General features: G+C 40.1%; 1 protein-coding gene across 1 annotated transcript; it reads right to left on the reverse strand.

The window, feature by feature from the left end:
• Window positions 1-15404: 15404 nt before the first annotated feature.
• LOC139725076 (invertebrate-type lysozyme-like) lies at window positions 15405-16759 on the reverse strand. Its single transcript, XM_071636197.1, has 2 exons — window positions 16582-16759; window positions 15405-15607 (listed from the first exon to the last, which is right to left on the reverse strand). Exons 1-2 carry the CDS (start codon window positions 16757-16759, stop codon window positions 15405-15407), a joined length of 381 nt encoding a protein of 126 aa, XP_071492298.1.
• Between the last annotated feature and the right edge of the window lie 8761 nt (window positions 16760-25520).

A 25520-nucleotide genomic window follows, 5' to 3' on the forward strand; every position in this document is an offset into this window, starting at 1 on the left:
GTCTAAAATTGACTGTTGTGTTAAACATATTTTACTTCGAAATCAAACGGTATATGAAACCTGAATATGAAATGTGGAATATGAAACATGAATAAAAACAAACAAACAAACGAAACTCCAGATTATCTGATTTTATCATGTCAACTACACCCATAAACAATCGCCTCAAAATATGCATCTAAATACATTATACAAAGACAGGTCGTCAACATTACATAGATGATGACTGGCTTGGGAGGGAACATACCGAATGTTCCACCCGAAGGGTTTGAAATAGCATTTCAAACCCTTAGGGTGGAACGTTTGGTACATGTTCCCGACAACAAAAGTCATCATCATGGGTTTAATAGTCAAATACGTCAAATACGTCAACGTCAACCACCAGCACAACGCACTCGATCGGTCGTTCTCGTATTGCAGAGCCAAATTCACTGTACGCGGGCGGTCCTAGACCTGCTGTCATTTGTTACGTGAGAATGTTTTCCCGTGGGAGAACATTACATAAATGTTTGCCCATGGGCAAACATAACGAATGTGCCTCCATCACGTGACTGTGTTTAGCCAATCACTAACCGGTATTTGACTAACCCATTTAATATTGATGAATGATGGTTATTGTCGTCTTCTCTCATATGGAGAGAGTTCCTCATTTCAAGAGACCTCCGGGTTTTTTTTCTTCAGTTTTTACATTGAACAGTTATGAACCTTATTCTCTGTAGTCAAAAGAAGTGAAACATATGTTATGTCGAAAAATGAAATAAACTTTGAATTGAATTGAATTGAATTAGTTATACTGAGGGCAGAGTTTCAGCTTCAATGATAACTTGGATTAAAAATAAGAATATATTCGAAAACTTGCAACAAAATGCAATGAACAAGGGTTACCATAAGAATGCAGGAGTTGGGGCTCAAGGAAGCAGAACAAAAGAAGAAGGCATGCATAGATTATACACAGGTGAACTCGCAAGCAAGCGGTATTGTAATGGAACCACACTGTTGCATTTCTGAAATATGTGAGCTCTCTATGTCATCATACATGTTCAGTGTAATTTGTTTAAGGTTTTTCAAAGCATTGTTTCTCCGCTCAAGGACCACAATATAAATTCCACAAATCTATACATGGAGCTGTTGATTTATGTACTACATGATGTAAAATTGTGAAAATTGTCTGGATTTCTCCTTTAAATATCTCATATCACGATTCTGTTACTATGACCATCTTTGACCTTCTGTCGTGGTTCTTTTGAATTTAAACGGCACTTTCATTCACCCCTTAAACGAAAGTGAGGAGTTCCACATCATAATGCGACTGTGGAAAAGGCAATGAATTAAATGTTATGTCTGATCTGTTTGCTTTCAAAACAGAAATCCATTTTTTCTCTCTCTCTAATGGAAATAAGTATATTACTGCTTTCTCTGATATCTTTGTATTCATCGTGCTTGTCATGCTGTGAATTTATTATGCACATTTTTGTTCAAAATACACTGTACACGTGCTGTAAATTATGTATGATTTTTTTTAATACTGGAAATATAGAGACAAAAAGATATAACTGTACAGAGCAGAACCGTGTTAAAACCCTTGTGAATAATTTGCGCTACTGCCCAGTCACCCATCCTGGATCACCCAGGACAACCCAGGGTCTGATCCGGGGTGATCCGGGGTGAGATCCGTGTTGACGCCTTGGACATCCGTGTATGTCCGTGTATAGATCCGGAGACATCTGGGAGGCCAAAACGGCAACTTTTGGAGGTCAAAAACATCCGGCGTCATCCGGGAATTGCCGTGTTGGCAGAGCAATCCGGGATGGTCCGTGTGGCTGCCGTGTAGCTGCCGTGTTGATCCGAGTAGATGCCGTGTCTGTCCGTGTAGACGCCGCGTTCTTCCGGCCTTATCCGTGTTGCTGCCGTGTTGATACCGTGTGTACAGTCATATCAACGCCAGTCGACACTTCATCGAGGTCGAAACTATCCCGGATCTCCCCGGATCTCCCCGGGTCACCTTGTAGATTCTTGAGAATCCGTGTTTATTATATGACTGCATGGGGCCGTACGGGCAAGATGGATGTCTCCAGGCCTCACATATAACTATAGATGCTCTCGAGGAGAATACACTGCAAAAAGTCCGGTGTTAAATAGTGAACACCGAGCTGGTGTTAAATTTTCGGTGCTCATTTATGGTGTTAAATTAACACCTCCGGGTGTCATTTCCAAATTTTGAACTGTTTTTTGAAGACTTTCTTAGTAACTGCACTTCTTGTTGATTTTTAATTTAAACAAGACGATCAAGAATTTTACATCAAAATACTAGATTTTTGAAAAGATGTGAAAATAAATTTACACCAAAGTAACACCAGCTGGTGTGGTCTCTTATTGAAGCTGGACGGGTGTTAAACCATTGATATTAACACCAACAAATATCAAATCAACACCATGTGGTGTCTTTTTTACAGTGTCAAAATAACACCAGGTACAGTGCCAAATTAACACCACGAAGTGTCAGGTGAACACTTTTCAACACCATCACAGTGCATTTTTAACACCTGTGGGTGTGGTCCTCTATTGAAGTTTGATCGGTGTTAGATTTAACACCCGTGGTATTAAATCTAACACCGATGTTTTTACAGTGTAATAGAGTAATATGAAATATAATCGGGAGGGGAAACGTGTTTTAGGAGATTTTTCCTTTCCCGTAAAGGGGGAGTACCTTCATATTTGGTAGTAATGAAATCAGAGAAAGAAAAAGGATGATGCAAACAAACGGTGGGTGTACGTATATTTCTGTGACTTACTTTTGTGACCCTGCACCTCAAAACAAACAAAAAGTCGCCAGACATAGATTTTTAGTTAAGACCATATTCTGAAAGAGCAGACTTTAAGCTTTAAAATGATGTATAACTCAAATCAAATGGACTCTCCTAACTTATCTAAATATTGGAAAGAAAGCACAAACTCAGGAAAAGTGGGAACTGAGAAAAGAGGCTCTGAAGTACAGTGTCTATTCAAGCACTTAATCTTTACCAAACCGTGCTGGCTGTGCGATGAATGGGACAAAAAGAGGATGTAAACCACCAGAGTAACAACAATGAAGGGATTATTAGATTAAACTGAAATTAAGCATTCCTCATTAACACATTCTGTCAATAATTAATGCCAACTTTCAAAGCAATAACACTATCCTTTCAAAAGTTATTAGAATTGAAAGTGAAGAGTGTGGACAAGGTTTTTCAGAAATGAAAAAGGGATTCTAAAGACACACCTAATCACACTATTCTACCAAAAATGCTCGAGATAAACTGCTAAAAAACACACTTTCCTGCCAGTTTTATGATAAAAAATTTTAGCATAATGTAAAAGAATACCCGCTCTTCCAGAAAATATGAAAAAGTCAAGTTTGGCTAGGTTGACCCATTTCACTTATTTTCAGTCCCCACGCAAAATCAGTGTGTGCGACTTTATGTTCGTTTTGAGGTGCACGGTCACTTTTATGGTAGAGCCACATGGTGTCTGTGTTTGCCGGTGCTACTACAAGTTGGAAGACATTTTGGATAAAAAAGATGACGTAAAGGTGGCGGTCCATTGCTGTCTCAGGATCGAACTGTTGCACCTGCGGTTGAAACCTTCAAACCACACTACCACCAGCATGCCGCCCATTAGAAACCATGGCAAGGTACACTATTCGACGGCTCCATTTTCAACACGACCACTTCCTCGTTGCTTCTAAGACCCACGACACATGCACGACTTACACTGCACTGATTATTTACTTACCGGTGCATTGTGGGAAGGATGCATTTCCGCGTGTTTGGTTTCGGTTCGGTGATCATGCTGATTTACCTTCATACAGGAGTTTTATCATGCTGGTCTGTGATTGTTTGCTTGTCGTGATTGTGTGCCTGTAGACAGTATACAATTTGTAGTTCTCATAATGCTAACTATACACAGTAGTTTTGAAGAGCGGTTAAGCCCTCAAAATCACGAGAATTGTGCAAGATTTGACTAAAGCATGACACTTTCACCAGTGTTAGTACATACCATAAGATTCATTGTAAGATCGGGAGGTAAGTCTGATTTGACCTCTGATGACCTCCAGAGGTCAATGAACTTTGAATATCAGAATATTGATGTTTGGAGACATTTGTGAATGACAGATGTGGTCATGTTGCACTAAACGTGCATTTTTACTACTGAGAAATCATTTTCTGATTCCACAGAGCATTGACAGGTTTTACCTTTGACCTCTGATGATCTCCAGAGGTCAATGAACTTTAAATACCAGAATATTGATGTTTTGAGACATTCGTGAATGATAGATGTGGTTGTGATGCACTGAACATGCATATATACTACAGAGAAAGCACTTTTTGATTCTAAAGAGCATTGACAGGTTTTTCCTTTGACATCTGATGACCTTTAGAGGTCAATGATCTCAAAACATCATAATATTGATCTGCGGTGCCATTGGTTAATGGTAGACATGGTTAAGATGTACAAAACAGGCATATCTGTCTTACAATGAATTATCTTCATATTCCAAAGAGCACAGACAGGTTTCTACCTTTGACCTCTATTGACCTTGAGAGTTCAATGACCTCAGAATATCAAAATATTGATCTATGATATCATTGGTTGGTGATAAACATAGGAAAGATGTACAAAACAAGCATATCTGTTTTACAATGACATTGTCCTCATATTCCAAGGCACACAGACGAGTTTCTACCTTTGACCTGTGATGATCTCGAGAAGTCAATGACCTCAAAGTATCAGAATAGTTTGGCATCATTGATTAATGGTAAACATGATGATGTTCTTGAGAGCATTCATAGGTCCTGCTTATTAACGAGCCATTACATTTCACCTATGAAAAACACACAAGGTCAAAGACCTCCAATGACATATGAGGATATTAATATTGATATTGCGATAGTTATTAGTTAATTGTTTATAATGTAGGGCTTACAAACCATGGATTTCTGTTACCAAAAAGGTGGCTACTCATTCCGCAGAACTTTGGAAATTATCTACATCGGATATGTGGACAGAGCAAGGGTTGTCGATCTGTTTTCACGTGTGGGGGGGGGGGGGTACTTGGAAAATATGTGTTAGCATAAGTCCATGGTGCAAAGGAGTGGAGCGGAGGGGGAGGGTGTGTATGGTGATTGGATTTTGCATATTTAGATCTGAAATCTGTGATATAGTGCAGCAGCTGCTCTTGTTTATTGTGTGCGTCATCACTTATATGGAAGTTGATGGGGTGTGGGAGCATCTCACCCCCCCCCCCCCCTGCCGAAGACGAAGTTTTTCAATTTTTAGAATCTGATGCATAGGCCTACGTTTCGTGGAATATTTGGAAAATTATGGATCGCCAAAGTGTACCAAGTATATATGGATGAGAACCAAGGAAGGGCAGCGTCAGAGAGGGTAGGGTATTCCACTCCCATTTGAGAGAGCTCTTGCATATTAAGAAATGAGATTCAACGATCTGGCACACAAGCACTTTTAAAGGAATATCTCGAAATTTGTATCAAAGTGGTGTAGTAAGTCAGCAATTTATGGAGGGAGACCAATCTAGGGAAGGGTGTGAGTGGAGGTATCCCCCTCCCACACTATGGAGCTTTTGCATTCTTTTGTTTGCAATTCAATGATCTCGTACCACTCTTGGTTGAATTACCATTTGAAAAAAAATATGTAGCCATAATCAATGCATGGAGGGGAGGCTGATATAGCGAGAGGAGGGTATGCAAGGGGATGTCCCCCAACCCTTCCCATGCGAGGGAGTCTTAATTTGCATTAGGAAGAGAAATTAAAAAAAAACAAACTTGTATACACATTTATGATGGAATATTTGGGAAATTGTCAGTAAAAAGAGTGTACTGAATCAAACCGAGGAGGGAAGGGTTAATTGAAAGAGGATGCCCTACCCCCTCCAACAAGAGGCAGTGGCGGATCCAGATTTATCGTTAAAACAAAAGAAATAAAAAGAAAAAATGAAATGAAACCCGGAGGTGGCACCAGAAATATTAGTTGCGCCCCCTCCCCCCCCCCCTTTACAGAATTCCTGGATCCGCCCCTGAGAGGGATTGTCTTTACTTTGTTGGAGCTGAAATGAGAGATCTAGTACACCGTTGTACATACTTTTTGATGATATAGTAACAAAAATAGTCTCAAAAGTTGTAATTGTATATGGAAGGGGACCAAATGGAAGAGGGTGTGGGGGAGGGCGTATGCGAAGGAAATTTTGCCTTTTAATCTGGTGCATACTATAGGTGAAATGTCCTGACAATTTATTTTCTTTCAAAAAAGTAAAAAAAAAAAAAAAACAGCAGCATGTCAGGAAATACTTGCAGGCAAGGTTTTATGTCCCCATCACTCCCCCCCCCCATATTTTCTCGGGAGGCGGGGCAACTGCCTCTTGCCCTCCAAGCTGGACACCCATGCATACGGGAAAGCCTTTTCGTCTTTAGAATTCAAATTAAGATATCTCGTAATTTTTTTTCATATAATTAGGGAAATTATCAATCCGCAAAGTATGTTATATCTATGGAAGGAACCAAGCAGGGGGAAGGAGTCTATTGGAAGGAGATGTCCCCTCTCACAAAAGGGAGATTTTGCATTTCAGAATTAAATTTCAACAATCTGATGCACACTTAAAATGTAAAACTTGGGCAGTTTTCTGTCTAAAAAGCAGAAAAAGAAACAAAAAGATACATCCGAACCTTAGCAGTGCCGATTAAGATCTACGATGTAGCTGATTGTTATTGGCAGATCACTTTTCCTCTTCTCTTTCTTCTTCTTCTTCTTCTTCTTCTTCTTCTTCTTCTTCTTCTTCTTCTTTTTCTTCTTCTTCACTATAGGCCTACTGTGTACTCTTGTAATATTTTGCCTTGGAGCCTTATCTTAATTGGTTAAGAAGGTCTCCAAAGAGCAGCAAAAAACAACAACAACAACAACAACAACAACAAAGATAGACATCTGTATCTTTAATAGCAGAGCTGAATATTGAGTATCTCTCTCTTGAAGTGTTTAAGAGACAGTGGCCTAGGGTAGATGTATATCAGTCTCGTGGGCCTTGTTTTCCTCGATGGTCGAGATAATGGCCATATTTGCCTGTAGTGTCGAGCCGGTTGACCATACAGCTTGTGGCCTATTATATTTGATGTAGAGCTCATTGAGCCTCGTGGACTGTGTAACTCATGGGCTATACGACTCGCGGGTAGTTTGACTTGTGACGTACACCCGATGAGGTGGACCTGTTGTTTTCTAGTTTGCATCTTTCACCTTTTCATCCAGTTCAAGGGACTTTGCCATGTGCCTGTTCACACACTATACATAAGTATCAACCAAAAACATGGTAGGCCTACTCCTCTCCCCACCTTCCACATTTAAGCGTACAAACTTTGTCCAGTGCAAATTGGACAATGTTGCACATAATTTCATGCAAGCTAGTCTGCATAACTAACCAAAACACAATATTTTATATTTGAGGTCACTGTCATCACTGAAGACACTAAAGCTTTATTTCTGAAGTAATTGACCTCTCACATTCCAGAGACCTGTTACTATAAACCAATGCTCTCTGTGGAATATGCATGCATACTTTGATCAAAACGTGAAGGCGTGATTTGTACATGATTAAGCATTTACGATTAAACGAATGAAGCCAAACATGAATACAGGTAAGTCTACTCATGAATTCGGATATTCTAACAGTTCAGTGACCTCTCATTAAGTCAGTGACCTCTCTTTGTCCTGAGAGGTCAAAGTATACACAGGGTAATGACCAATGTTCCATGGAATGACAAGATACTTCTATTATAGGATAAATGCAAACTGCATTATAGTGTACATCGGGTATAAGTTGACCATTGACTATACATAAAATATCATCTGATATTTTGATGTCATTGACCTGTCACAGTCCTAAGAGGTCAAAAGAAGAGACATGCAAGTAATTTCTCTGCTCTGTGGAATAGGAAATCAATTCAATTGTAATATAAAGAAATATTACATCTTTATCACGTTTATCATCAACCAATTAATTGCACCAATTATCAATGTTCTGATATTTTGAGGTCATTGACCTCATCATAGGTCATCACAGGTCATCAGAGGTCAAAGGTAGAAACCTGTCCTGAAAGGCTCTGTGGAACATTTAGGCAATTCCACGGACAAAAATTAGTTTTTAGTACATGATGACCATGTGTAACAGTAACCACGAGTGATGCAAAATATCAATTTTCTGACATTTTACGGTCATTGACCTCTGGAGGTCATAAGAGGTCAAAAGTAGAAACCTGTCAAGGCTCTGTTGAACATGAAGACAATTTCACTGTGACAAAAAATAGTGTTTAGCACATCATTACAGTGTTTATCAATAACCAAAGACGCAAAATATCAATTTTCTGACATTTTGAGGTCATTGACCTCTGGAGGTCATCAGAGATCAATTCAGACTTACCCCCGATCTTAAAATTAATCTTATAGCATGCACTAACAAGGGTGAAAGTTTCATGCTTTAGTCAAATTTTGCATTATTTTTGGGCTTATCTGCTCTACTACAGCCTTGTCGCTGTACACAAGTGTCGCACGTCTTTAGACCAAAGTCGCGGAGAAAAGAAGCAAAAGGAGCGAAGCGCACAACATTTGGTTCAGGTTAAGACCCATGGTTGCAGAGCGTCTTGCTAGATGCATATTCTTCTGCCAGTCTGTACATGAGGAAGTACTGTGGCATATTAAACGTTTTCCTTGCAATTCGAGTTCCGCTGATGAAGGGGAATCCCTCTTCATCGCCGTGCAAATCATCTCACAGGCTCCTGTGTACTATTTTCGGGATTATCTGCGTGTGCGTCTACAGTCAAGCCCTGGTCACAACTCGCCGTGCGTGCTTTTAGTCCGTATTTTTTTTTTTTTGGCGGAGGCCACGGCATTCACGTTTTTTCTGAAAACGTGGGGAGGGAGTGACTAGCGCAGGGAGGAAGTACGTCACCGCACGACACTCGTACGGTTGCGCAGGCTGTAAGTACGTGGCCCGCACGCAAAGCCTGGCCGTGAGGGGTTACGTGCATCGTACGTTGTGCACGTGCAGTGGCGTATCTAGGGGGGGGGGGGGGGCAAGGGGGGCACGTGCCCCGGGCGCCACTCCTTAGGGGCGCAAAAAACGAAAAAAAAAGAAAAAGAAAAAGAAAAAAAACGAAGAAGAAGAAAAAAGAAAAAAAGAAAAGAAGAAGAAGAAGAAAAAAACTCGCCCGGAAAGGGGGGGGGGGAGGGAGAATGTGGGGGGGGGGGGGGCAGAAAACCAAATCAAACAAGATAAAAACAAAACATGATGACGACGCGGACAAAATGACAATGTTTATTGTGTTCACACAAGAATTCCATGTTCTGTCAGCTGAAATACAAAAATTTTCGGCTCGCTCGCTGCGTTCGCTCGCCAAAATTTAAAGAAGGTAAGAAAAAAACGTGATGATGACGCGGACAAAATGACAATGTCTATTGTGTTCACACATGTCATTTTATATTTAGCAAGCAAAATGTTTCACGGAGCAGCGGCTGAAATTTCTTTCGTTCTGAAACGATCGCCAATTAGATCAAAAGAATGCGCCAACGGTTTCGAACATACGGGGGGGGGGCGCAAAAAAATCAAGTAAGATAAGAACAAAACGTAATGATGGCGAGGAAAAAGGCAAATTTCGGCTCACTCGCTCGTACAATTTAGAGTATTTTTTTATCAAGTCCACAGTTTGTTGGTATAAATCGTTATCTATAAGGCCGTCACTATTATCTTGATTAGGATTGTAAGATGAAATAAGCAAAAAATGACAAGAATTCAATGTTTTGTAAGCTGAAATACAAAAATTTTCGGCTCGCTCGCTGCGCTCGCGCGCCAAAATTTATCAAAAAGAAAAGAAAAAAGAAAAGAAGAAGATAAGAACAAAACGTAACGATGACGCGCACAAAATGACAATGTCTATTGTGTTCACACATGTCATTTTATATTAAGCAGGAAAAATGTTACACGGAGCAGCGGCTGCAATTTCATTCGTTCTGAAGCGATCGCCGATTGGATCAAGAGAGGACGCCAACGGTTTCGAACACATGGGGGGGGGGGCGCAAAAAAATAAACAAATCAAAAAAGATAAGAACAAAACGTGATGACGCGGAAATATGCAAATTTCGGCTCACTCGCTCGTACCAATTTAGAGTACTATAGTATTATAAGTCCTCAGTTTGTTGGTTTAAATCGTTATCTATATAAAGGTCGTCACTCTAATGTAAGATTTAATAAGCAAAAGATGACAAGAATTCCGTGTTTTGAAAGCTGAAATACACAAATTTTCGGCTCGCTCGCTGCGCTCGCTCGCCAAAATTTATCAAAAAAAGAAAAGAAAAAAGAGATAAGAACAAAACGTGATGATGACGTGGAAATATACAAATTTCGGCTAACTCGCGCGTACTAATTTAGAGTACTTTTTAAATTCCTCATGCAGTTTGTTGGTATAAATCGTTGCCTATACGGCCGTCACTATATCTTGATTGGAATTGTAAGATTTGATTAGCAAAAAATGACAAGAATTCCATGTTTTGTAAGCTGAAATACCAAAATTTTCGGCTCGCTCGCTGCGCTCGCTCGCCAAAATTTATCAAAATTCATTACATTTAAATCATCCTCAAAAAGACCCCTTTAAAGTGCTTGAAAAAGCATATCATGAGGACTTTGTTTAAAGTCCCTGCCGGGATGGGGTTGGGGTTGAACCAAAGAGATTAAATCTCTTTGAGTTGAACACTTTTTCAGAAATTAGGGGCGCAATTTTCGCGCTTGCCCCGGGCGCCGTTTTCCCTAGATACGCCACTGTGCACGTGGTAAGTGAGTTCTACGTGCTTACAACGTACAATCTCCGTGCGATCGCTACAACAAAGTTATCTTGCAGAGGCTGTGGATTGCACGTGCTGCTCACGTACGGTATCCCTACTCTCTCGCATGTTGTCAGTGCGTGCAAGTGCGATTATTTTTTTTTTTTCCGTCAGATATTTGGGGTAGGCCTAGGACCACCTTCCGAGGTTCTTCAGACGTATAATCTTACGTCTTCTCCGTACGTGTACATGGTATAGTTTAACCTTCTGTGTGCCATATTTCATGTCCATAGGTTATATGTAAAATGTGTGTATTTGTGATCGTGCACCTCAAAACGAACATAAAGTCGCACACACTGATTTTGCGTGAGGACTGAAAATAAGTGAAATGGGTCAACCTATCCGATCTTGACTTTTTCATATTTTCTGAAAGAGCGGGTCTTCTTTTACATTATGCTAAAATTTGGTATCATAAAACGGGCAGGAAAGTGTGTTTTTTTAGCAGTTTATCTCGAACATTTTTGGTAGAATAGTGTGATCAGGTGTGTCTTTAGAATCTCTTTTTCCTTTCTGAAAAACCTTGTCCACACTCTTCACTTTTAACTCTAATAACTTTTGAAAAGATAGTGCTGCTGCTTTGAAAGTTGGATTTATTATGGACAGAATGTGTTAATGAGGCATGCTTAATTTCAGTTTAATCTGATAATCCCTTCATTGTTGTTACTCTGGTGGTTTACTTCCTGTTTTTTGTCCCATTCATCGCACAGCCAGCACGGTTTGGTAAAGATTAAGCGCTTGAATAGACACTGTACTTCAGAGCCTCTTTTCTCAGTTCACACTTTTCCTGATTTTGTTCTTTCTATCCGATATTTAGATAGGTTAGGAGAGTCCATTTGATTTGAGTTATACATCATTTGAAAGCTTAAAGTCTGCTCTTTCAGAATATGGTCTTAACTTAAAATTCATGACTGGCGACTTTTTGTTTGTTTTGAGGTGCAGAGTCACATTTGACTCACTGACAGAGAAAGTTTAATACATCAGGTATAAACTTATTATCTACATGGTGTATGCAACACATTATATATATCATTTTGGTTATTGAACAGCCTAACACATTGGCACTGGAGATGAGCTGAGAATAGACGTTTAATATTTCAGGTGCATAATGATTTGCTGTTGTAAAGAATACCATCTTTACTCGAGTCAGTTTCAGAGGTGGTGGTTCATTTCAGCCATCCAGGCATATTTTCAGCTAGATTTTAACAGCATATTGCTGGAACAATGAATGTAGGCCTTATATGGTTTCGCACTTTTCTCTGAATCTGAAGGTGTCACGTTTGCAATTTATATAAGGTAATACTGTCATCATAGTAATTTCTTCCTTGCTTAATTTCAAAATATACACATTCTCAATTTCAGCTTAACTGAGAATTAATTGCACTGACCTTATCTCTGTTCTACAAAGCAATGACGACCAATGCCTTTTAACCAAGTTTGTGCAAACTCTTAAATGTAACAATTTTTCAGAACTCCAAAAACCTGATCAGTTTCATGCAATGACCACTCAGAGCTCAATATTTCTAAATGCTTTACTTCTTCAGGCAGTTTATGACTGTCTCTTATGTTCTGCAAAATATCATATATACATATATTCATATCTTTTAACAACCATGGTCATCTCACAATCGGGAGGTCGTGGGTTCAAACCCCGGCCGCGTCATACCAAAAGACGTTAAAAGATGGGAGTTGCTGCTACCTTGTTTGCCGTTCAACAGTTGAAAAGGTTAGAGCAACGTCGATCTGGCGCTGCTCAGTGGCTGCCGGGCCCACGATCAATTGGGCAAAATGAATTTCCTTTCTTGGACAATAAAATTTGGAGTTTATATCCAAAACAATTATTATTATTATTATTATTATAATTACTTATCGCCTGCTAGGCAGAAGGGCCCTATAGCATGGCATTTTGGTTTGTGACACAACTCGATAGAGTTTAGAAAATGATTATTTTTCTGTGTATGCGATTTTTTCGAGCCCACAATCCTTATATGGCATTTCTGCCCGGTAGGTGAGTTAGAACAATATGAATACCTAATTGCAAACATCTTAGATAGGAAATGATGACACTCTTCCGTCGGCTCGGCTTGTGTACATTGCAAAAAAAAAAGTGCGCACAACTTGCGTTGCAAGTGTTGTGCGGTGCTTATTCAGTACGATCTGCGTGCTCTATTGTTGAACTCAGGAGAGTGCCGAATAAGCACGGACTACGAACTTATCACGTGTTCAACAAGCACGTGTTACGTGCGCCGTCCGTCGAGCAAGACGGTGGGAAAATTTTAAAAGACGCACGGAGTCAGTGCGTTGTATACGCACGTTTGCTGTAGAGGGCACGTACGTTGCCCGTACTTATGGTGAATCCGTAGCCCGAACGCAGCGAAAGTTCCTCGTGTCCTAAAAGTGCTACGGCGTGTCTGCGTGCTCCAAAATCCGTACTGAGGCAGTACTTACTGCGTACGGATCCTCAAATTTTGCCCACGTTTTTGCAAGTAGACAGCACGCACTTGCAAGTACGGCGAGTTGTGACCACGGCTTTACGTAGTACGGTGCACGTTGTGTGCAACGCGTTCAATAGGGTTGCGGGTTGGACCCATTATACTAATTGTGCAGCACCCCTGATCATGTCTCTGTATTGTCGTCACGACCTTGGATTGATTGTATTTAGATTAGGGTTCAATGCAGATTCTGAGAGAGAAAATGAAAGCTGCCGATGGCGATTATGAACTAACTATGTATTGGTGTCAGAGGTTGATCCGGGAATTCCGTAAAAGGGAGCACCTTTGCAAAATTAAGGGGGGCACACGCACACCCAATCCCATTTTTGTCCTTTTATTTCTTTATCAATTGTTTAAAAAAAAGGGGGGAGCGGACCGCTGGATCGGCCAATGGGTACTAGTATGCCTATGAGAATATAGAAACTAAGTCGCGTTTGCTCATACTGTCATAGCGACCTCCGAAATGTACTTAATGGCGTAATAATTATTGAAGTTTACTGAGTAACTGTTATCACAATATACTGCAATCATTGGGGGCCTTACTATACTTCTTCTAATGTGAATAGATTTTTTTTTACCAGACGAATGAATCTGTCCATCCTTAATAAAACATAATCGTCATGCCTACTGATCGCTTCATATACATGTACAATATGGCGGAAAGGCTTGATATTACTAACCTGTTCCACCAGGTTTCTCTGACTGTTTTAATACTTGATGAAATTTGCAAAAATAAGATTAAACTATTTCTACCTCATGATAAAAGAGGACAAAAGACCAAGATTCCCAACACGCAGTTGCGCTTATCGAATAGGTTTCTTTTCTCTTGTCATTTGTATAATGAATATCCAACTATTAAAGGCAAGGACCTACATGACTCGATCCATGCGACGTCTGTGAGTAGGGCCTACAGTTCATCTGATAAACATGGAAAGACTGTAATGAGCGTCTGTACACAATTCGGACAAGTGTGTGGGGTTTTGAGTTGTTGTCGATTTTAAAGTTTTGCTTCTAATAAATCAAAATGTAGTTGAATCCCATAAGCTATAATATCTAGTATCTCTGCGGCTCAGTACCGTATTACCCTGTGTGTATGTTCATGTGTGCACTCTTTCTATTTATACGTATTTTTACCTCCGCCAAGGGAGGAGGTTATGTTTTCGTTACCATCACTTTATACCATCACTTTAAGCGAACTACTGCGAAGTCAGCCGAATGCTGTAAAGAAGGGAGTATTAGATTGAAGAAACGGAGTGCTTTATTATGGTGGACTTCGGGTGATTTATTAAAAGTGAAATCGACATTATATCGCGCGCACACACGCACGCACACACACACACACACACACACACACACACACACACAGAATCTTACTTACAGGCAAATTATCTTACAAAAGCTAATGCAATTCTCGCTTGCTCTATGAAATCTTCCAGTCAAATAAATGATGCCATACACTTTCACTTGACTTTGTCTTTATGTAAGAGATACTAACAGTGCAGCTTCAGATTCAATCTACATAACAGAGATATCCTTCAATATCTGACGAAAGAAATGACCTTTGACATCAATTATTTGTTAAAGTATTCCAATATTCAGTTAATGTTGTCTTCATTTTTCTATTTTCGTTATAAGCCTAAGGGGGATAATTTTGTACTCTAACAGTTTATCTATTCTTTACCTTTGAAAGATTACATCATCATATGTTATTACAACCATGATCAAACATGAAATTTTGATCATCAAAATGAAATATTGTCAAGCTATATAGTTTTGCTGAAACTATCACCCTAGTGACCTTGCTTTATATTGCTCATTAATTCTATGTACAATATAATGTATATACAGTGATGTTATTATAGGCAGTGTTGTAGATTACATCTTTGCCTTTGTCAGTGTTTTTCCACATTCAGCGTCCTCCTTGACGTTCACTCACAATTCCTCATTAATTTGTCCGTCTGTTTTTAAACATGAAGATTTTCTTCCACGGACGCCAGTGTTCTACAGGTCCAGGCACTCCTTCACTTGAAGCCAGAAATTTAGGGTTGACGAGCTTTTGAAACCATTTGGCCCTCCCACGTGAATACGAGCGAAGTCCTCGCAGGTCGGAGGGTGCCCCAGGCGGCTGGAGACGGCGTAGCGAGCCATGTAGCCCTGAACTGTATTCTTGCTACATGTCACGTCACTGCTGCACTGTTGCCATGCTGTACCAAGTGTGTGTATGTGTGTGTGTTTTATGAAAAAGAAAGGAAAATTTGAAGAGACAGATCTCAATAACTCCAGACAAAAAGCACAGATGCGAAGTGTTAAGGGGAGAAGGTATGGCTATGTTCTTTAATTTTCTGCAATATATAGCTGTTCATTTCCTTATGTAGGACTAAGTTTGTTAAGATATTTACAACATTAATGTGTTTCATCTTGAGAAAAACGTATCCAGAAAAGAAACTTGTAACAGACCCTGTCACAAGAAATAATAAAAATTAAGTCAAACACGCTTTTAATGAACATAAAAACAATTAACATCCAATTATCCATACATTAAACAGTATGCGTTGTCATCACAATCAAAATAGTTACTGACAAAATTACGAATATTGTTGCTGTTGATATGAGAGTGGTGATGAAACGACGTAAACTTCACTGCAAAACGATCGGAGTAAGATTTAACATCATGGATGTTAATCAAACTTCGATCAAGTGTCAATAGAGGATCGCGCCGACAGGTGTCGATATTTTGTGATGGTGTTGAAAAGTGTTCACTTGGCACTTCGTGGTGATATAGTTACTGTAGCGGGTGATATTTTTTGACACTGCGATAGTGCTGCGATTCAACATGACACTACATGGTGTTGATTTGATAGTGCTGGTGATAGTTTCAATGGTTAAACAGCCGCCCAGTGCTAATAGGAGCCCACACCAAGTGGTGTTACTGTTGTGTAAATGTGTTCACACTTTTGTACGTCTTTTTCAAGATCAAATCAACGAGAAGAACAGTGATTACTTACCTATAAAAAAAGAAAATGTTTATACTGTAGTTGAAGTGACACCCGGAGGTCTTAACATAATACCACAAATGAACATCGGATATTTAACACCATATAATATATCTAACACCCGACTCTTTTCCGTGATGGATAAACTTGACGGTCAACCATATCATGACGAAACATGTACTTACAGCCTTTTAGGTCACCTGCCCTCAGTCTGGCGTCGATCCAGTAGGGCTCGTCGATCCGGTAGGGCCCGCAGAGCAGCGAGATTACGTCAAAAGAGCAAACGGGGTGTGGCATCTGGCAGCGGGAAGAGAGAGCCAAACACATGCATTGTAGACAGTCCTCCGGCACCGGACTAGGCATCGCCCCTCCTGAAGTGTCTTAGCAGGGATAATGATAATGGTAATGGTAATGGTTATGGTAATGATGATGATGATAATAATAATGATAATGATAATGGTAATGATAATGGTAATGATAATGGTAATGGTAATGGTATTGGTAATGGTAATGGTATTGGTAATGGTAATGGTATTGGTAATGGTAATGGTATTGGTAATGGTAATGGTAATGGTAATGATATTGATAATGATGATGATAATGATAATGATAATGATAATGGTAATGATAATGGTAATGATAATGGTAATGGTAATGGTAATGGTAATGATATTAATAATGATGATGATAATGATGATATTGATAATGATGATGATAATGGTAATGATAATGATAATTTCAGTTCAATTCAATTCATTTATTTCATATTTCTCATTTATGAATATTACATCAGAAATAATATCACAAACTGTTTTACCTTGTCAACATAAATGTACAAAAACAAACAATAACACAGTTATTGTAATGATAACTGGTCGAAATCGAAATGAGCTTGTACAATAGGAAGTATGATGGTAATGATAATGATAACGATAATGCTAATGATGATGATGACAATGATAATCATGACAATGATATTGATGATAGTGATGATTGTATGATGATAATTACACTAATGATTATAACGAGAATGATAATAATGATAATGATAATGATGATGGCGTGATGGTGATAATGACATGTGTTTAATGTGTATCGTCCGCTGGCTCTAAACTGTCCATTCTTTTTAAAACAACGTGTTTGGTGTTGATAATGACTATGAATATGATTATGCTAGTAAAGAATAAGCTATAGAACTGTACTGATAATTAAAGAAAATGTTAAGAATGGTAATAATGATACTAAACGCAAATCATAATTGTTGCTGCAATAAAATATGAAATCCACGCAGGACATTAATAAGACAACTGAACGTTGATTTGCCCATTCTAATAAAAAAAAAACAAACAAACAAACGAAACTCCAGATTATCTGATTTTATCATGTCAACTACACCCATTAACCATTGCCTCAAAATATGCATCTATAACAATGCATTATACAAAGACAGGTTGTGAACATCAAGGAATAATGGTTATTGACGTCTTCTCTGAAATGGAGAGATCTTACTCATTAAAGGAGACCTCCGGGTTTTTTTTTCTTTTAGATTTTTACATTTGAACAACAGTACTATGAATAAGTTATACTGAGGACAGAGTTTCAAAATTAATGATAATTTGGATTAAGAATAAGAATATATTCGAAAATTTCTAACAAAATGCAATGAACAAGGATGATGACATGGCAGGGTCACCATAAGAATGCAGGAGTTGGGGCTCAAGGAAGCAGAACAAAAGAAGAAGGCATGCATAGATTATACACAGGCGAACTCGCAAGCAAGCGGTATTGTAATGGAATCACACTGATACATTTCTAAAATATGTGAGCTCTCTGTGTCATCATCCCCGTTCAGTGTAATTTGTTCAAGGTTTTTCAAAGTATTGTTTCTCTGCTCAAGGACCACAGTATAAATTCCAGAAATCTATTCATGGAGCTATCAATTTATGTATAACATGATGTGAAATTATGAAAATTGTCTAGATTTCTCCTTTAAATATCTCATATCACGATTCTGTAACTATGACCATCTTTGACCTTCTGTCGTGGTTCTTTTGAATTTAGACGTCACTTCCATTCACCCCTAAAACGAAAGTGAGGACTTACACAGCATGATGCGACAATGGAAAAGCAATGAATTAAATGTTATGTCTGGTTTGTTTGCTCTCAAAACAGAAATCATTTTTTTTTTGTTATTCTCTCTCTCTAATGGAAATAAGTATATTCCTGCTTTCTTTGATGTCTTTGTATTCATCGTGCTTATCATGCTGTGAATTTATTATGCACATTTTTGTTCAAAATACACTGTACACGTGCTGTAGATTATGTATGATTTTTTTTTTTTTAACGGAAAATATAGAGACAAAATGATATAACTGAATTGAACAGAACCGTGTTGAAACCCTTGTGAATAGTTTGCTCTACTGCCCCAGTCACATAGACTTCCCGGATCACCCCGGACCTCCCCGGATCTGATCCGAGGTGATCCGGGGTGAGATCCGTGTTGACGCCTTGGACATCCGTGTATGTCCATGTATAGATCCGGGGACATCCGTGAGGCCAAAACGGCAACTTTTGGAGGTCAAAAACATCCGGCGTCATCCGGGGATTGCCGTGTTGGCAGAGCAATCCGGGATGGTCCGTGTGGCTGCCATGTAGCTGCCGTGTTGATCCGAGTAGAATGCCTTGTCTGTCCGTGTAGACGCCGCGTTCTTCCGGCCTTATCCGTGTAGCTGCCGTGTTGATACCGTGTGTACAGTCATATCAACGCCAGTCAACACTTCATCGAGGTCGAAACTATCCCGGATCTCCCCGGATCTCCCCGGATCACCTTGTAGATTCTTGAGAATCCGTGTTTATTATGTGAGTGCATGGGGCCGTACGGGCAAGATGGATGTCTACAGGCCTCACATATAACTATAGATGCTCTCGAGGAGAAGAGTAGAGAAATATGAAATATAATCGGGAGGGGAAACGTGTTTTGGGAGATTTTTCCCCTCCCGTAAAGGGGGAGTACCTTCACATTTGGTGACAATGAAAAGAGAGAAAGAAAAAGGACGATGCAAACAAACGGTGGGTGTACGTATATTTCTTCGACTTACTTTTATGATAGAGCCACATGGTGTCTGTGTTTGCCGGTGCTACTACAAGTTGGAAGACATTATGGATAAAAAAGATGACGTAGAGGCGGTGTCCCATCGCTGTTTCACAATCATACTGTTGTTCCTGCGGTTGAAACATTCAAACCACACGACCACCAGGATGCTGCCCATCAGAAACTATGGCAAGGTATAACACGATTCGACGGCTCCATTTTCCACACAACGACTTCCTCGTTGCTTCTAATACCCACTTACACTGCACTGATTCGTTATCTTACCGGTGCATTGTGGGAAGGATGTCTCCGTGTGTTTGGGTTCGGTTCGGTGATCATGCCGATTTACCTTCATAATTGATAGGAGTTTTATCATGCTGGTCTGTGATTGTTTGCTTGTCGTGATTGTTTGCCTGCATACAGTATACAATTTGTAGTTCTCATAATGCTAACTATACACAGCCTTGTCGCTGTACACAAGTGTCGCAGGGGGACGCCGTGTGAAGCACGGCGTCTGGTCGAGCTATCATACTGCTAGTCCTATGCTGCTCCCAATCTTGAACTCGAAGAAGAGTTCATATCTCTGCAAGCATACAAGAGGTGAGGGAAGTCCCCCCCCCCCCCCCCCCCTTGGATTTTTTTTTTTTTGGGGGGGGGGGGGTGTACCCCTCGCTTATTTTTCTCTGTAGTTATCATTTTTTATAGATATTGTATCTACGACCTTGTTAATATGATTACGAATCTTCGACTGAACAATTTTCATAGATTTCACCAAAAGTGCACCAAAATCGTTGAATTTCAATTCTCAAAATGCAAAAATTCTCCTTCTTGAGGGAGGTTGACACCCCTCCTCACCGTACCCCCTGGTCCACCTCCATAAACTTAGTAGGGGCCTACTTTATAGGCCCACATCACGTGAATCAAGATGTGACAGATATTACAATTTACAGTACTCATTTTGTTTTTAAATACTTATTTTTCTAACTTTTTTCTATTGAAATGTTTGCAAATATTCCACAAAAGGGTGCACCAGATCGTTGCATTTCAGGTAGAAAAAAAATCCTTGTGCGAGGGGACACCCCTTCTCAATCCACCCCCCCCCCCCCCCGTCCGTTCACCAGATCGTTGAATTTTTATTCTTCAATTGCAAAATATTTTTCATGATTATTATTGGTCAGTTTTTTATAATAATGTGTACTTTTATTCTTATAAGCCCATTGTATAATCTGTGTACAGGAATGCATTGCATGAGGGCTCACACAAGTCAAATGCCCAAGGGCAACAGTAAATTAATTTTGTGAGCACTATTCCATGTATTGCTTCCGTGTTCATATTTTATTTGGCTGAATAAATACTACTACTACCATTACTAATCATAATAATAATTATAATAATAATAATAATAGTATTAATAATAATAAGTTGATAATGATAATAATGATAATAATGTTAATAATAATAATGATAATAATAATAATAATAATAATAATAGTAATAATAATAATAATAATAATAATAATAATAATAATAACAAATAAAAAGCGCCCTAGTATGGTATGGAGATTACCCGTGCCGAATCCTTCCTTCTTACGTCGCTGCGCTCCCTGTTTTCCGTGCCGTGTGGAGCCGGGAAATGTGCAAACGCCGGGAAATGTGCAAACGCCGGGAATTGTGCAAACGTCTCGCCGGGAAATGTGCAAACGCCGGGAAATGTGCAAACGTCTTGCCAGGAAATGTGCAAACGCCGGGAAATGTGCAAACGTCTCGCCGGGAAATGTGCAAATTTCATCAACGGGAAATGTGCAAGCATGACGCCGGGAAATGTGCAAAAGTTCAATTTTGCCGGGAAAAGTGCAAAACGTCGCCGGGAAATGTGCAAATCATTTCCTTTAGCGATATTGTGTATAAAGATAGTAGATAAACTCCACATCAAAACTGCCCATGAATTTCCACCATTTAGATTTTCTTAATGAAATCCTTGACAGATTTTCAACAAAATTGGCAGGTAGCACGATTATGGCAATGGGATCTCAATTTGTTTATATAGTAGCCACCCCCGCCCCCCGAAAAAAAAGGGGGGGGGGGGCGTCAAAGTCCCAGAACTACGGTATTATCGAAATTCTTCTTGTATCATATAACCAAATAAGAATGAGCTAGGTTGGTTCGTTAAAGATATTGATGCCAGGAGTTCACGTTTAATGGCAGATCCAGGGTTGCAGGGGACGGGGCGATAAGTGGGGAGGAGTCTTCAAATTGAAGCCTCAGAATCCCTAAACTAGTGCTATGAAGACATTAATGACTGAAATTGCATGTTTGATTATGACGAATTCAGGGGTGTCCGGATCGGGGGGGGGGGGGGGAGTGTGAAGGGAGGAGAGGGATTTTCTACATTTTCAGTATCTTCTTTAAAAGTCTAGGACAGATTTTCACTAAACTTGTCAGATAGTCTCATTGCGGTAATATGATCTTTATGAATTGAAATTAGCTCCCAATCCTCCCCCCCCCCACCCCCGGGCGAAAGGGGGGGGAGTTGAAGCCTCAGAGTCCCTAAACTCTGGATTTTTAACAATCTTTTTCTGTCGAACAAAAAAAAAAAGATAGAGCTATTAAGTTAGTGACTTGAAGACATTAATGACTGAAATTTCATGTTTGATTATGGCGGATCCAGGGGTGCTCTGATTGGGGGTGGGGGGAGGGAAAGTGATGGAGAGGAGGGGGATTGTCCACATTTACTGCATCTTCTTGATAAATCTCAAGAAGGATTTTCACCAAACTTGGCAGATACCATCTTTACGGTAATATGGTCTTATATGGTAAAATGAGCCCCACCCCCTCCCACCGCCAAAGGGGGGGGGGGGGGAGGAGGAGTTGGAGTTTCAGGTCCCTAAACTCTGGAATTTGTAATCTTGTTCTGTTGAACCGAAGAATGTGGAACTACGTTATATGAAGACACTATAGTTACTAAAATTTCAGGTTTGATTATGACGGGTCCAGGAGTGCCCTGATAAGGGGTGTGAGGGGGAGAAGGGGGATTTTCCACATTTTCTGCGTAGTCTTGTAAAATCTATGACGGATTTTCACCAAACTTGGCAGATAGTATATTTATGGTGATTCGATCTTAATTTGTTAAATTGAATCCCCCCCCCCCCCCCCCCGCCGACGAGGAGGGGGGGGGGGGTTGAACCCTCAGAGTCCCTATTCTCTTGATTTTTTTTTTCTACCTCTGTCGAACCGAAAAAGTTAGTGCTGTAAAGACATTAATGACTGAAATTTCATGTTTGATTATGGCGGGTCTAGGGGTGCTCTGATCGGGGATAGGTGAGGGTGAGGGGGAGGGGGTGCTGTTCGTTATTCCGAAGGTTCGCTATTCCGAAGGTTCGTTATTCCGAAGGGTCGTTAATCCGAAACACGCAAAGTCCCTATACCTAGAGGTTCGTTAATCCGAAAATTTGTGGCGTTATTCCGAAGGTTCGTTATTCCGAATACTGGTTAATCCGTTAATGAAATTCGGAACAATGAACCTTCGGAATAACAAATCTTAGGAATAAAGAGCCTTCGGAATAATAAACCTTCGGAATAACGAGCTGTAACCAGGGGGGGGGGGGGGGGGAGGAGGGGGATTTTCAAAATTTTCTCCATCTTCTTGAAAAATCTATGACGAATTTTCACCAAACTTGGCAGATAGCATCTTTATGGTGATAGTACCGTAAATACAGTTAATGCATGATGTAGGTTCAAGTTTACTATGACAGATGAAGGGATGCCCAAAAAGGGGAGGGGGTAGGAAGGAGGCTTATTTTTCACATTTTTTGTCTTTTTCCTGAAAACTCAAGACGCATCCCTCGGATAATAGAATTATATATCAGCTTAAAAAAAAACCATTCTATACAAAAATGATGGAGCTAATAGAGTGCTGGTGCCTGTTATTAATTAATGTTAAGTGCGGCGGAGGCGTATTTGTCACATATTCAGCTTCTTTTTGAGTGCATAGGGACATTATCACTATGTGTTATGCGCTATATAAGCACTGTCAATTATTATTATTATTATTGAAACCCTTATATAATAGATATTTGCCAAACTTGAAACGTACAATTTGTAGCGTAGCGTATTTATCTGGTGATATGACCTCAATTTGTCTAAATTAGCACTGCCCCAACCCTTAAGGTGGGAGGAGATGGAGGCCCCCCCCCCCACCCCATCTCCGCCCCTTGAACTTGAAAGGGACCATGACGAGGGGGGTGGGGTCGTTCGGGTGGAATTCAGAATTTTATTGAAAACCCTATACATATGAAAAAACGGAATACATACTTTTTAAAGACATTTTCTATACAACCAAGAGTAATAGAACACAATTTTATCACATTTTTAGAAGGTAGATCTATACTTTGATGAAATTTCACGTCTGCTTACTAAATTACGTGGGGGCTACCCTGGTCTTATCCCTATCTTTGGGGAAGGGGAACAACTTGGATTTGTTGTCCCTTCGAACAAAGTGGGATTCTATTACCCTAGAGATGCTACCTCCCACGTTCGGTGAAAATCCATCAAAGATTTCTCAAGAGGATGCAGAATATGTGTAAATCCCCCCTTCTCCCCCCCCCCCCCCCCCCCCGATAAGGACACCCCTCGATCCGCCACAATCAAACGTGAAATAAAATTTCAGGCATTATTGTCTTCATAGCACTAACTAAGCTCTCTTTTCCAGTTTGACAGAAGAAGATAAAAATTTAGTTTAGTGACTCCGAGGCTTCACCCCCCTTAAGCGGTGTGTGTGTGTGTGTGTGTGTGTGTGTATGGGAGGGGGCTCATTTTAACAAATTAAGTGCATATCACCGTAAAGAGGCAATCTGCCAATTTTGGTGAAAATCCGTCGTAGATTTTTCAAGAAGATGCTGAAAATGTGGAAAATTCCTCTCCTTGCCCTCACCCCCTCGATCTGGAGACCCCTTGATCTGCGCCATAACCAAACATGAAATTTCATTCATTAACGCTGTGTCTTCATAGCACTAACTTAGCTCTATCTTCATCGGTTTGACAGAAGAAGATTTTAAAAATTCCAGAGTTAAGGTTTGCTGAAGCTTCAACCCCCCGCAGCCCCACCCCCCCCCCCTTCGGCGGTGGGGGAGGGGGGGGGGCTCATTTGAACAAATCAAGATCATAATTATTACCATAATCTTGCTATCTGTCAAGTTTGGTGAAAATCCCTAATAGATATTTCAAGAAGATGCCAAAAATGTGGAATATCCCCCTCCACCCATCACCCCTCCCCCCCCCCCGATCTGGGCACCCCTTGATCCGCCATAATCAAACATGGCATTTCATTCATTAATCGCGTTAATGTCTTCATAGCACTAACTTAGCTCTATCTTTTTCGGTTGACAGAAGAAGATTTTAAAAAATCCACATTTTTGGGATGTTAAAAGTGAAGCTTAAATCCCCCCATCGGCGATTGGGGGGGGGGGGGCGCATTTTAACAAATCAAGATTATATTAACATATATATGACTGTATCTCACAAGTTGGGTGAAAATCCGTCCTAGATTTTTCGAGAATGTGCTGAAAATGTGGAAAATCCCTCTCCTCCCCCTCACCCCCGATCAGGGCACCCCTGGGTCCGCCATAATGAAACATGAAATTTTAGTCATTAATGTCTTCATAGCACTAACTTAGCTCTTTCTTTTTCGGTTCGACATATGAAGAAAAAAAAATCAAGCGTTTAGGGACTCTGAGGCTTCAACTCCCCCCCCCCCCCTCCTTAGGACTGGTGTGTGTGTGTGGGGGGGGGGGGGGGGGACTCATTTTTACAAATTACGATCATATCACCATTAAGATGTTATCTGCCAAATCTGGTGAAAATTCATTGTAGGGTTTGCAAGAAAATGCTGAAAATGTAATTAAAACTAGAAATGTCGCTATGGCGACTGATGCCTCCGCCATAATGCATGATTCTCCCAATAGGTGTATAGTATAATGTCTTCACAATGTGAGATAACAGTTTCACATAACTGGCAAAATTCTGACTGACCCTTTT

This window comes from Diadema antillarum, unplaced genomic scaffold (genome assembly GCF_040938485.1).
Source record: "Diadema antillarum isolate AM-2024a unplaced genomic scaffold, OU_Dant_1.0 scf00000001, whole genome shotgun sequence".
NCBI lineage: Eukaryota > Metazoa > Echinodermata > Echinoidea > Diadematoida > Diadematidae > Diadema > Diadema antillarum.

Bases quoted from the DNA above. Each gene is read 5' to 3' on its own strand.
- LOC139725076 (XM_071636197.1), bottom strand. From the start codon at position 16,759: ATGCCTAGTCCGGTGCCGGAGGACTGTCTACAATGCATGTGTTTGGCT. The intron at 15,608-16,581 runs GTAAGTACATGT...CACTTGGTACAG, and splicing joins GGCAGGTGACCTAAAAGGCT to CATGGCAACAGTGCAGCAGT.